General features: G+C 37.1%; 1 protein-coding gene and 2 long non-coding RNA genes across 3 annotated transcripts; all 3 read left to right on the plus strand.

Annotated features, from left to right (window-relative positions):
* The first annotated feature begins 1,937 nt into the window (after nt 1-1,937).
* LOC105382651 lies at nt 1,938-13,974 on the plus strand. Its single transcript, XR_007267862.1, has 3 exons — nt 1,938-2,587; nt 2,897-3,424; nt 13,765-13,974. It is a non-coding gene; the product is annotated as an uncharacterized LOC105382651 (long non-coding RNA).
* LOC125490719 lies at nt 3,424-12,059 on the plus strand. The gene is made up of 2 exons (XM_048630891.1): nt 3,424-5,269; nt 11,823-12,059. The coding sequence occupies exons 1-2, from the start codon at nt 4,057-4,059 to the stop codon at nt 11,840-11,842; spliced, it is 1,233 nt and encodes a 410-aa protein (XP_048486848.1). The 5' UTR covers nt 3,424-4,056; the 3' UTR covers nt 11,843-12,059.
* LOC125490720 lies at nt 6,266-7,521 on the plus strand. Its single transcript, XR_007267861.1, has 3 exons — nt 6,266-6,600; nt 6,781-6,901; nt 7,357-7,521. It is a non-coding gene; the product is annotated as an uncharacterized LOC125490720 (long non-coding RNA).
* Nucleotides 13,975-14,718: the final 744 nt, after the last annotated feature.

Here is a 14,718-nt window from a genome sequence, read left to right on the forward strand (position 1 = left end):
AAGTGACATTTTGATAGTTTTCGCCTAGCTTTCAAACCTGTACTAGACCCCTGATAAGTTTGTCACACTATAATAGGTATGTCACCGACTGTAATGTTCACAGAAAAACCTGCAACATTTCTTCCCACCCACTAGCGCTGAAGCTGCTAAACTATTCGGCACATCAACAGGCAGTAGCGACGGTAACTGTTCACCTCGGTGACACGATCCGCTTACCCACTGCCAGCCGGATGCTGTGCCAGGGCTGCCACAACAGGCTTTTTAAAAAACTAGCCTTTTCTTCGAGCTTTTTTTAGCTTAAACTTTTGCGACCCGTAGTTGTGATATCGCGGCGGAAAACTATAGTTGTGTTATCGTTTCTTATTTCACGATATTCAACCGGTTAAACAGTTTTTTGTGGAAATTCCTGAATAACACCACAGTCTTTGTATTATTCAGGTCGTCAGCTCATTACATACCAATTTTCATAAAAATTCAGCGCAGTTTTTGCAGCAAACAGAATCACAACTTTAACCGTTATAATAATGTATGAGTGAGTCATATATTTCTTTATAGACATCAACAGTTAAGTAGATATAAATATGTTTATTATGTATTTCTATATATTTTTTGTGTCCTCTTCTTAGTACGAGTTTACCCAAACGGTCTTTTGGCAGATATGACCGGTCCACTGAACCGAATTGTCCGGGCTAAGATTTAAATCCGCAGCCGATTTCCCTAAATTTAGTCATGCACTTAACTTCATTTTCTCATTCTGTTATTATTAACCTGTTATATAATTATATAATTAAGTATGTTGTTCTTCCACCGTGTCGACAGCCCTAGACAACAAGTACTTGTACATGAGATGTGCGCGGCGGATGGTAACCTAGAGCCACGTAACGGGAATCTGTCGCGAGGCGCCATAGCATGGATACTCCCGATACAAAATAAAAAGCACTTGTTTGTATATAATATGATATGTACTAGCTTTCCTACCTAAGTGCATTGTACTCATTCAAAATCAGTGATACGGCTCGCAATCTTTCATGTGAGTACAAATGTACAGAGAAAAGTGGGTGGCTCGCTTGTGAGTCACCTCCGACTACCTTTTCGGTGATTACAGTCGTGAGCATAATGTACATTCATCTTTTGATGGTGGTAGACGCATTAATGACTTGATAAATAATCGACACATCATTTTATTGTTTAAAATTTATTGCACACTTTACAACAGTAATAATTTACTATCAGGTGGACTTAATGCTAAAAGCTTTTTCTGCCAGTCAACCTGCAAGAGTTTCATAGAATAGTAAGTAAGAGTGTGCAACAACATTTAAAATAAGAATTCACCTGTAGTATAAAGGCGCATCCACACTAGTCACACAGCACGTCTCATGCTGTCGGCTCGACACACTGCTCCGTATTCTAGCGTTATTGATTACGTGCAGGTAACACTGTTACCCGCTTCAGATCTGTAACCTTACGTGTTTAGCGGTTACAGTTACGGATTTGAGAAACAAAAAATACTTCATCGTCACAACCCATCACGTCCTTACTTCTCCTAGATTGGCAAATTAGGGTGCATACTCGGTCGATGATATTCACTTTCCTGACCTATGCTTGAGCGTGTGTTCCTCCTCCCTTAAAAACTCAGCGCCCCCCAGTAGGCTCGGCGTATTCCGTGATACAGGATAACTCCTGGCGGGTGGGGTGTATTCATTCATTACAAGCCATCAGGTCTTTACTGCTGGGGCACGGGTCTTCTCCCAATGAAGAAAGAAGGAAGGGGCTAGGCCCAGTCCATAACGCTGGCCTAATGGTTGGTGAATCAAAAATAATAATAATAATTTACTTGCAATTGTTTTATAAACTAACCCCCAAATTCATAGAGCATTTTGACACTTTACAATAGGCTAATTGACGTTATGATAGACTACTATATACGAATTACAGAAGATCCATGACACCAAGCAATAACCTCAGTTCTTTGATTACGCGAATAATGCGCTGTTTCCAGTAAGTTTTATGCGTAGTTAAGTAGCAGTAAAACTACAAATTTAGCGAATCCATTACCACAGCCTCTATAAAATATACTTAATAAAAACATATAAGATAATTGACAGGACAGTGGACATCGAGTAAAATATGTCAAACAGGTCTTGTTTAAAGGCATTTTAATGAATAATGAAGTTGTTTTTTGGTCTTCTTAACTTAGTATCATTATAACCTTCGCTGTGCCACAATGTACCCGAGTGTTTTTTGTCGATGAAGAAATGTGATGCAAATATTTCGTTCAATATAGTGCCAAGATCAAATAAATTATTACTTAACTTTTCGGTTTTTATTATGTAAATGTTTTACTTAATAAAAATGGGTATCCATCTGATTTACCAATAAATCACATTTTGGCATGTTATTGAAGAATGGCACGTGCAAATTTTTGAAACAAGTATGTAGAGATAATTTTTGAAAATATAAAATGATAAATTAATATTCAAAAAGTATCAGTTTGACCGTGAACTTTGTCGAGGAAGTAGTTTAGTGCAAAGTTAATATGGCGGCCAGAACGAAAACTGTGATCCTTATCATTACTAGTTTATTACAAGTAAGTTATTTATACAACTCATTTAAAAGATGTAAAGAGAACTTCAGTAGGTTTGCTTTCAACTTTTATCTTTATCTTTATCTCGGGTTAGTTGTCTTAGTTCTCACTACATTTTATGCGAGAAAACCAAAACAGTCCGACTGTAAGTAACAGGTTATGTTAGTAACTCATTTGTAATTTGTGCTTCTCAGGTAAGTCAATAGTCAATCATTTTTTTACTTTATCTTATACTTACTGAACTTTTGTTTTTTGTGGCATTTTGCAGTTATGTGTAGCAGGTTATCGAAAACTTTTTAACTTAATTTTCAGATTTCAACCTCTCAATCGTGCTTCCAACCTCTCCCTCACTGCTGCCAAGAGCAAACCATCTACTCGAAGCCATGCACCAACTCCATAGCCAACTGCATCCCGATCAACGTGGCTTCTCAGCAATCCTGCGAGCCTGGTACCTCGCGCTACGCAAACCCCACCCCCGGCGCTGTCTGCGAGCCGATCCCCATACATCCCACGCGTCCTTGCACTTTATGGGCTCCTAGTACCGCCGTCAGCTATGACTGTTCTAATGCTAATAAGATTTCTCATATCCATCAAGGTATTTCGACCTACCATGATGTAGCGTATTCTCCAGTGAGGGAGGCTGATTATGTGTCACTGACCTACGCCGTACCGCACCCTCCATGCCCTAACTGCGGTCATTGACGTTCCTATCAATCGATTTATTTGACTAACCGCACAATAAAATCGGATTTTTATTACAGCGATATGCAATGATAAGTTTATAGATACGTGAATAAAAATGTTAACTGAAATGCTTTGTTTTCTTACAAAACCTGCAAGGTAGTTATGAACCCTCAACCCCTTAGAGTAATCCAAGTACGTGCCTAGGCTTGCATGCCTTGCACTTTCCAGGTGGTCTGTTAGCAGTAAGTTAGAGTAAGCAAATTGTTATCTTGTTTAGCTCGTAAGTCATTTTGGTCGTTGAATACATTAGATCGATTTAGCATGCGCTTCTGCTAAGACGTGTCTCGTTTTAATTAAATAATTAGTTTTTAAAAACCTTCCGATCGCTCCCGCAATCTTGACTGGCGCAGCCGATTCGGTAGGATAACTGAATTATCCCGTGAAAATTCGGTTATAGAACTCTTACCGGTTTTCCGCGCGTTCCGGGAAACGCGCCGCGGATAGTGTTAACAGTGTCCTACTGCGAACCAAACAAATGTGTCAAGGCGGAAGGATTATACCGACCGGCTGGTGAGTACAACTTTTCACCTCCTGTCCAAATTCCCTCTACAAGTAAAATTTCTTGGGTTATCTTGAGATAAGAACTCTCTCATTATAACGTTATCTATAGTTAGAAATATTAGTACTTACTAAAATTTGTAATATATATATACCTATAAATACTTGTGTTATAAATAATATTAAAATTTAAACTTAGACTAAGTGAATTGTGTAATTAAATATTCAAAATGCCTGATCAGGTAGGCATGGAGAGTATAACGCTCATTCCGGGCGAAGTACTAAAGATCATACCCATCTTTAATGGGGATAAACGCATATTAAATTTGTTTTTGGCTAAAAGCGAATATATTATAGAAAGATTTAGAGGTAATGAGGCCCAAGACACATATATCATGCATGCTATAACCAGTAGACTAGCAGGTGATGCTGCTGCCCTTGTAAGTGAGAGGCAGGATATTATGCACTGGGATAATTTTAAGGAATTACTCGTGCAACATTTTGGAGACCCGCGAAACGAAGAGTGTATTGCCATAGAATTAGAAACTCTCAAAATTAATCCTAACGAAAGCTATCTTGATTTTTGCAACAGGATCCAGTCAGTGCGTTCTATTTTAATTTCAAAGGTAAATAGAATCGAAGACGCGAACATAAAAAATAGTAAAATTGCTATTTACACCAATACGTCACTCAACGTATTTTTGTATAATCTCCCCGAAAATATGGTGCGCATTGTTCGCCTTAAAGCCCCCGCTACTTTGGAAAAAGCATTGGAAATTGTATTGGAGGAGGTCAATTTCCACGATCAGTATGTTATGCGTAATAGAATGACTCTTCCTAGCTCTATGGTAAAGTCTCAGAACACACTAGTAACAACGCCCACACAAAAACTCGACGCAAAGCTTATCAGTTATGGCCAACTCCAGCCAACCGGCCTTAGACCGATATTACCCACCGGTTACACCCCTCGATTTAATAATAGTATGGCAGTCCAATCATTTAATAATCAACCCTATGGCTACAGGCCGCAGTTAGGGAACAGCAATCCACAAATTGGGTATAGGCCACCACAGCCACAATTTGGCTACAAGCCTCCGCAATTCGGATACAAACCCCCGCAGTTCGGATACAAACCCCCGCAGTTCGGCTATAGACCACAGTTTGGTATGACAACTGCACAAAAATTCGGAAATAATAATCCTCAACAAATTGGGTACAAACCCACAGTCCCTAATTGGAACAAGCCCGCGGCCGCACCACAGCATGTTTATTCAAACGATGTGTCGATGAGAACCGCACCTCAGAGACCTAACCAGGGTTTTAAATTAAATGAACTGTGCCTCTACGAAGAGGACCAATACCAACCAAATTATTACAACCCGGAGCAGTACGTCTACCTAGACGATGTACCTGCAGAACAAGTACATCATCCAGATATCGAAGGTAACTTTTCTGACTGTCAATTACAGGAATCATCCGAGGAACTGACACAGGAAAATGCAACCCCTGAACAAATAGAAAATTTTCACATAACAGCCTCAAACATCCCCCGGAAAAATTAGAATTAAATTGTGACCCGAACTTAAAATTACCGCATATTTATCTTCCCGAAATCAACGGTAAATTCATGATAGATTCAGGAAGTATGAAATCTTTTATAAGCCCACGTTTAGCATATCAGTATTTTCATGACCAAATAGTTCACGAACCATTCGAAGTGATTAGTACACACTCATCAAGTAAACATAACGAAGTCATAAATATTCCGCTATTTCCCAGCTTAAATAATTCGGGTCAGCACAAATTCTATATCTACAATGTAGATGCGCGGTACGATGGACTTATCGGCTCTGACTTGTTAGAGCAGTTACAAGCCATTGTTGATTATAAACATCACGTGTTACGAACGAACACGACATCTATACCTATTATACATAATCGCGAGGACCACGTCATAGAACTGGCCCCCCGCTCTGAACAACGAGTGAAATTGCCGACTGATTTATATTCAGGCGAAGCTATTTTAAATTATACGGAATTTTGTGAAGGAGTAAGGATGCCTAGCGCGCTAGTTAGGTGTACAAATGGATATGCTACCACGGTTATTCAAAATACTCGTGATGAACAGATGACATTAACTATAACACACCCGTTTAAAACAGAACAGTATGAAAGTAGTACGGAATGTCAGGTTAATAGTATGATGGATGAAAGAAATATTGAAATAGATGAGATATTGGTATCGATTCTGAAGGGCACACTTCCTAATTTTAAAATGAGCTAAAATTTCTAAATTTAACTGACAGCGCTAATTTTTGCTATTCTGAAGGCAACGATTTTAACGGCCAACTAAATTTAATAGGTTGATTTGACGTCTTTAAAATGAGTGTTCCCATACTTAGGACAAATACCAAATGATGGCAGCGAAATATAGATATCATGGAAATATAGTCGTTATTTTATTTTTTTAATCTTAATTTACTTTAAATACATAAAAACATGTTAAAAATATATTTAAAAATATACTAAATGCATTTACAGCCTATTATTATCGTGAAAAGCATAACTATTAGTGTTTCCAATGTGACTCATTATAGGTAATTTAGAAATAAATTACTGGCAACCCCAAAAAAATACATTGACTTTTTCATTGTTTTCTTTCTCCGATTGCCGGGAAAAAATTCGATGGTGATAAATACGATACGAAAGATCTTAAATTATCCGTGATAGCTACTTGCTTACAAAGGTTTTCATTACACAAGTTTTCCTATAAGGTAAGCCATAAACATAGTGAAATGTTTAAGTACATGTAACTTGACGGATTCGTCTTTGGAATTCGTGTTGATTGTTACGAAGATTTTGTGCAAATCCATTATATAAAATGAGAAATTCGCACCTTATTCATATTCTGCTTATTCGTGTATATTTGCTTACAAAATATTTTATAATTTCAGATGCAAACATAACCTTAAAACATCAGCCAGCAAGTTATATGAAACACAACACCTGCATCAACAAGTATGAAAGGATCCAGTCGCATTCCCGTTCAGACTATCTAAGTTACCTAAACAGAAGGTTAGTATTTATACTTACTATGTAATAGAGTGAAAAAAAAAGAAAAACCCATGTAAGTACTTACTTACAAAATTTACAAAATTAAATGATTGAGTGTTAAAGATACTTAAGTACTTCAATCTCTCTTAGCGGTGAAACGATTCATCATCAGCCCATAATCATCCACTGCTGGACATAGGCCTCTCCCAAGGAGCGCCACAACACTCTGTCCTCGGCCTTCCTCATCCAGCCACTACCGGCTACCCGCCTAAGGTTGTCGGTCCAGTGGGCAGGAGACGATTAGCCAGTCTCATTAATTGTCTACCGCTGATTGCATCAAAGTCTATCTTGGTACCAACCTACCTATACATACAGTTTGTTTTATGCAGTGCACTATGTGATGTAGTGAAAAATATTATAAATTATTCAATTTAGTTAATGTTATTCATATACTTATCATATTATTATTGTTACAGAACTAAATTGAAACCCAGGAAGGATTATAAAATCTTGTCTTCTCGAAGCGACCTCTTCCAAGACTCGTCAGTGCATATAATAAACAAGATTATTATATTTCATACAAAAGAACTTTGATAGATACATGTGACTATGTTATAAAATGAAATAAAGCTTCTCTAAATTGTGTTACTTTCATTTTCTAGTGGTAATAAAACTTAGTTGGCAGTGAATAAACTTAGTAAAGCTAACAAACCCCCTCTATTAATTATTTCAAAGATTGACTTTTGGTTACTTTAACAATGCAAAAAGTTTTATTGCTGCCAACATCATAACCATTAATTTGTTTGGATAGAGGGGAGATGACCTGATCAGTATAGGTTCCTATTACTTTACTCTTTAGTTCCTATGTTATGATAATCATTATACTTAGGTAAGAATACTCAAATTGAGCCAAGTACATCTACCTGCTTTATTATTAGCTAGTTAGAAAGATATGTACTGATCATAATCATTACAATTATTAAGAATTAGCCCTACTGTTTATCTTATCATAGGCAACAGGATTTTGATAAGAAGTTTTGTAGTAGGTAGGTAAGTAAGTAGGTACTTTTCTTTGAGAAGATATGTAGAGTCCTATGATACTTACATAAGTAATAATAAAAAAACCTACTTACCTAGGTACTCACCTCTATTTCAGTAATCAAGATAGGTAACCTAAACTTAATGATTCCTCCTACTTACATACCTTTTTAAAGTACCTAACTACGTAGCCTGTTGATTGTAAGCAACTTCTTACCTATACATAGTTTAATCCATTTTCAGCTTTATTTTTGGTTTATAACCATATTTTAGGTTAGTAAATAGATTAAATATATTCTACCCGTACACAAGGAATAATTAAGTTTTATTGTACCTACCTAATAAGGTACTTACATAAGGAAGCATCCTATCAACAAGAGCCCTACTTTGGTTGATTTTCGTCACAATTTGTACTCTCAGGGTTGGTAAAAATAACACAAATAAGGGGTAATTTCACATATTTATTTCTCCATAAAACAGTACACTTATATCACTGAAATTTGCTTAACTTACTTAAGGAAGACCTAAACTCCAGATTAAATCCATATTTATGCACCTACAACAACGATTTCACATATATTTCACGGTTTTACTTTTAGAAATTTTAGTATAATTTTAAGAGGCACCTTTCCAGACCCCTTTTAAATTTAGGAAGAAAGTTGCTAATTTTACGTTGACATCGCTAAAAATGCGACCTTCAGAATACCAATTCGACTATCTAACCTAAGTTGAATAGTTTTAACGCTGTCAGATTCAAAATTTAAAGTGACGTCTCTAATTTTGGAGATAAACGGTGCCTTCAGAATGCCAAATAAATTTAGAGGGAATGTAAGCGTTTTTTGACAGCGTTAAAATTAGAATGTGCCCTTCAGAATCGATACCATTGACACAAAACTTAGCCAAATTACGACTTGATCATATGAATGCGGAAGAACGTCAGCAGATACATAACTTATGTATGGAATATAAGGACATATTTTATAGCGACTTACTTCCTCTCTCATTTACGAATCAAGTAAAACACTTTATAAGAACAAAGAACGAGGACCCTATATACGTAAAACCCTACAGACAGGCCCCTATACAAGCAGAAGAAATAAAAAAACAGGTGGAAAATCTTTTGAAAAATAACGTCATTCAGGAATCATTTTCCCCTTGGAGTGCACCAGTGCACCTCGTCCCTAAAAAGATGGATGCATCCGGTGAAGCTAAATATAGGATGGTTATAGATTACAGGCGCTTAAATGACATCACTATAGACGACAAATATCCTCTCCCTAACATAACCGACTTATTTGACAAATTGGGTAAATCATCTTACTTTTCTACTTTAGATTTAGCCAGTGGCTACCATCAAATCGAAATCAATGAAAGCGATAGACAAAAGACGGCATTTAGCACCCAGAACGGCCATTATGAATTTTTGAGAATGCCGTTCGGCTTAAAGACAGCCCCAGCAACATTTCAACGTGCTATCGATAATGTCCTTCGAGGTTTACAAGGAATACACTGCCTGGTATACCTAGATGATATTATTATCTATTCTGCAAGCCTAGCAGAACACATACAAAAATTAAGGGCAGTCTTTGAACGACTTAGATCCACCAACTTGAAAGTACAGCTTGATAAGTCTGAGTTTCTTAGAAAAGAGGTTTTGTACCTTGGGCACACCATTACAAAAGACGGCCTTAAGCCCAATGACGATAAGGTTAAAGCTGTATTGAACTTTCCCTTACCTAAAACAACGACAGAGATTAAAAGTTTCTTGGGTTTGATTGGATATTATCGAAGATTCATTAAGGACTTCGCTAAAATAACTTACCCTTTAACATCTTGCCTTAAAAAGAAAAACCGAATTATAATTGACCAAAAATACATTGACTCATTTCAGAAATGCAAGGAACTTTTGACTAACGCACCCCTACTACAATATCCCGATCCATCTAGACCGTATATTCTTACTACTGACGCATCCTCTGTGGCATTAGGCGCGGTCTTATCGCAAGGCACTGTTGGCAGCGACCAACCAATCGCCTACGCAAGTAGAGCACTCAGCGACACCGAGTCTCGCTATAGTACTATCGAGAGAGAGCTCCTAGCTATAATATGGGCTGTAAAACACTTCAGGCCATACTTATACGGCCACAAATTTCTGATTTACACTGACCATCGCCCATTGTCGTGGCTATATTCCATTAAAGAGCCAAATAGTAAACTTACCCGATGGCGGTTACGTCTATTAGAATATGACTTCGAAGTAATTTACAAAAATGGCAAACAGAACACCAACGCCGACGCCTTATCTCGAATCAAAGTGAATGCTTTGACGTCCGATGACGACGCAATGTCTATGCAAGTAAACATTGACGACAAAGAGAAACGGCTTCAAGACCACATAAACGACTTGACTAAAAACATAGAAGACTGTTCTAATAAACCCCAACGACATGATTCTTCGACTATCACTATTTCCGATTCCTCTGCAACGATAACAGGCTCTGAAGAACCTGATAACTATCCGGTCCGCTCATTGTCGAGTCATTCACAAACTATTCACTCTGCTGAAGACTTAGAATCATTTGGTATTCCTATATTACAAGAGGCTATAGATACGAAGCCCAATCAAATACTTGTATTCGTTTGGTTTAAGAACGACATACAAGTCACACATACAACTAGAGACAACCAAAAAGTAATAGAGGTATTTTTGCCACCAGATAATGAGGATTTAGTGAAGCGCTTTTTAAAGGAATATATTAACCTAAAAACAAAATATTTTATATATTTTGAGGACTTAAGACACCGGAAGTTATTTACGAAAGTAATAATATACTTATTTAAAAAGGGTTCCGTTGAGTTTTTAGAGTGTACCGAAAGGGTTGTATACATAGAGAATGAGAAAGAACAAAAGGCCATTGTGTTGAAAATGCACGAAGGTAAGACCTGTCATCGCGGAATAAAAGAGACGTTAGTTAGGATACGCAGACATTATTACTGGTTAAATATGAGAGATACTGTTGCTGCAATATTGAATGGATGTGATGCATGCCAGAGAATGAAGTATGACAGGAAGCCCATAAAGCCCGTTCTACAACTTACACAAACACAGGATGCTCCTTTTCAAGAGGTGTTCATAGATTTGTTTACAATTGATGGGATATATTATCTTACCCTCGTAGACGCCTTTAGTAAACTCGCACAGGCAATAGAAGTCACAAACCGATCAACTCCTGAAGTTATTCGGGCCCTGATTAAATATTTCTCATACTACGGAATACCTAAGAAAATTACCTGTGACCCCGGAAAAGAGTTTAATAACGAGCTCATGAAGGAACTAATGACGATGTATAAAATAGATTTACACATAACAACCCCCAATAATCCAAACTCCACTAGCATTGTAGAAAGATTCCACTCAACTATTATCGAAATTTATCGCCTAGCTAAATATGATCAAAAATGTACCGACGCAGCATCTGTCATGACGTACGCCATACTTGCATACAATAACACCATACACTCCACCACAGAACTGACACCGTTTGAAGTAGTTTTCGGACATACAGACTCCAGTAAAATCTTTGAGGGAAACTTTGAGAAAAACTACATGCAACAACTATTAAAAGACCATGCGAAGCGTACCAAATTTCTGTATAAACACATAGCTCAAATGACTCTGTTAGGAAAAGAAAAAGTAAAGGAAAAGAAAGGAGGTGAGACCGGACATGAATTCGCGACAGGTGAAGATATCTATGTTAAAGATATCAATATTAGGAAGAGTAAAGATAAGCCCAGATATAATAAAGCGGAAGTTGTAGGTCAGGTACAAAGAAATATTATTCCCGTAAGGATAGGACATAGAGATACCAAAGTCCCCATTAAAAATGTGAAACGTCGCCCACAGGTGGTGTCTGGTCACCCTGACCCTGATCACGTTGAGCCAGGCCCATCATCTGCTCAAAATTGAGAAAAACCCAGGCGTACTACCCGTTAAACGAGGCCATGCTTATAAGCAGGAAGATAAGTGGATTATTATTAAAGTGTTAGATTTAAGCGACTTATACAAAGATTTAGTTTTTAACATAGATAAGTATAATGAGTTTTCTAAATTAGTAGATATAAACAAACCAAATGCATATGAGTTTTTCGATTTACGCAAACAGGTAGATTTCCTTAAAGAAAAGGCTATAAGTAAATCCGGAGAGCTAACGCCCACGCGTAGATTCAAACGAGGCATTATCAACCCCTTAGGATCACTGATTAAAGTTATTACAGGAAACCTGGATAATCAAGACGCTATTCGTTACGAGTCACTCAGTTAAAAGGCAATCAGCTTATTACAGATAAGAAAATTATGGTTATCTCCAAAATGATGGACAGTTTCATAAATAGTACTGAAACCCTACATGAAAATACTTTAACATTAGACGCACGTTTCAAAAAGATGGAAAAACTTGTAAAAACTATAGCAAATAAGGAAACCAGTTATATATACTCAGTATACATTTTAAGTATGTTTAATATGTTCTTAAATAATTTTCGAACCATTCATACTACTATACAAGAAATTGAAACTGCGTTGGCCTTCAGCAAATTGTCAGTATTACACCAAAGTATTGTGAACTCTACAGAATTATTATCTTTGTTACAATCTATTTCTAAAAATGCAAATTTAATGTACCCAGCAACTCTTGAAAATTTGGTTAATCTGGAAAAGACAATAATTGTTAAAAGCTATGTAAAAGAGAGTCAGATAACGTTCATAATGGAGGTACCCTTAATAGATAATAATACCTATAGCTACTATCAAATATATTCACTACCTATATATAAAAGCAGTCGCAATATAACCCAAGTAATTATTCCCAAACACCCCTACCTATTGGTGAAAGGTTCGGAATACCTGCCGGTCCAACACCCCTGCGAGCAGCTCGCCTCCGACGACCAGTTCCTGTGTACCGAGGATAGCACTGTCTTGTACTCACCACCTACCTGTGTAGAACAGCTGATGAAATTTAGTATAAATTATAATGCCTGCATCCCATACGCTATAGATATAGAGACAATCAAAGTTCAACGGATTGACTCTACCAGCTGGATTTTATATGCACGAGAAAAATCCATGTTTTCCACTCAATGTCAGAATGATATAACACACCAACAGATACAAGGCACCTATATACTAACTATATCTAACATATTATGTGATTACCAGCTGGAGAATTTCTACCTACACCATAGACAACACTATTTTACTAGTCTACAGTACAAGGCGCTACCAATAATATGTAGATCTACCAGAGCTTCCACAAGACAACGTGACTACATCCCGCACCGTGAACGTGAAGGGTGTCAATTTAGACAACCTACGACAGATGTATAACACTCTACAAAGTGAAATTAGTGAAAACAGTGAAAATATCTCAATGCCCACAGTGCAAGTGAAAAGTGTTAGCTTAGCAACCCTTATTCTGTATTTCTTGTTAATCATATGTGCCATTGGTTTTTCTATGTATAATTATAGAGTATGGATAATGTCGAAGCTTCGAAATTCCCGGAATCAAGAATCTTCCAGTAATTTCGATCTTGGGGATGGAGGAGTTATGAACCCTCAACCCCTTAGAGTAATCCAAGTACGTGCCTAGGCTTGCATGCCTTGCACTTTCCAGGTGGTCTGTTAGCAGTAAGTTAGAGTAAGCAAATTGTTATCTTGTTTAGCTCGTAAGTCATTTTGGTCGTTGAATACATTAGATCGATTTAGCATGCGCTTCTGCTAAGACGTGTCTCGTTTTAATTAAATAATTAGTTTTTAAAAACCTTCCGATCGCTCCCGCAATCTTGACTAGGTCGTCACAACGTTATTTTACTGCTAATAATGATTAGCAAACAAAATGTAATATTTCCCAGACAAAAGCAATTTAATCTGTGTTGCAATGAAAAAGCAATTTTAAGATTCGAGTAGTATTGATCCATGATCCCATTTATATCTGTGTTTGTGTAAATCTGTCTGTAGCTACATAGCTCCAAAACAAATGAGCCAATACACCAATACAAAAAAAATTGTAGGTAGGTAGGTAGGTACAGTCAGCTACATTAGTATCTATACACTTTTGTACCTTGTCAATCTGAAACCGCCTATCCATTCAATGATACATTGACGGTTCGTCAGTTTGACAAGGTACAGAAGTGTATAGCTACTTATGCAGCTGACCGTACCTACAAAGAGATGATGCAGGCAGGGGCGGTTATTTTTGTCAAGTCAGGGAATCTTTTATTTTCATAGGTCATTGATGACGTCGTCACATAAGTTCAGACTGAAAAAATTTAGGCGCTCCTGTAACAACATAATCGGTTATGTATTAAGGTAAATATTATAAAAAATGAATCAGTTCATAATTAATGCTGGAAAATGTTAAATATGAAATAAATTAACATTATACCTATTAATATCTATCCTTTAAATAACCTGAGGTTTGAAATCAAATCTTAAGTATGTTACGAAACGCGTTAACCCCTTAAGTTTCGGCCCACCATAATTACATTAAAAGTTATGAAGTACATCGAATTCAACTCCATCTATTACTTGCAAACGCAATAGTTAAGTAATACTTACTTACGCAAACTTCCAAGGATACCGTGCTAGCGCGGCAGAACGTTTCGAAACTCAAATGTCGAGTTAGGAAGTGTTGGGCCGTCCCGACTGTGGGGTTGGGCCCTAATTAGGCGTATTAATAACTCATTCATAGAATGAAAATTAAATGTCGGATTACAAGAAGGCTTGCTGGCGTCGTCGTCAAAAA

Source organism: Plutella xylostella, chromosome 27, assembly GCF_932276165.1.
Source record: "Plutella xylostella chromosome 27, ilPluXylo3.1, whole genome shotgun sequence".
Classification (NCBI taxonomy): domain Eukaryota; kingdom Metazoa; phylum Arthropoda; class Insecta; order Lepidoptera; family Plutellidae; genus Plutella; species Plutella xylostella.

What these genes read in the sequence shown, in the direction of transcription:
- LOC125490719 (XM_048630891.1), top strand. Translation starts at nt 4,057, where the DNA reads ATGCCTGATCAGGTAGGCATGGAGAGTATAACGCTCATTCCGGGCGAA. An exon ending in ACATCATCCAGATATCGAAG is followed by an intron (nt 5,270 to 11,822) that starts GTAACTTTTCTG and finishes CGTCGCCCACAG; the next exon opens with GTGGTGTCTGGTCACCCTGA.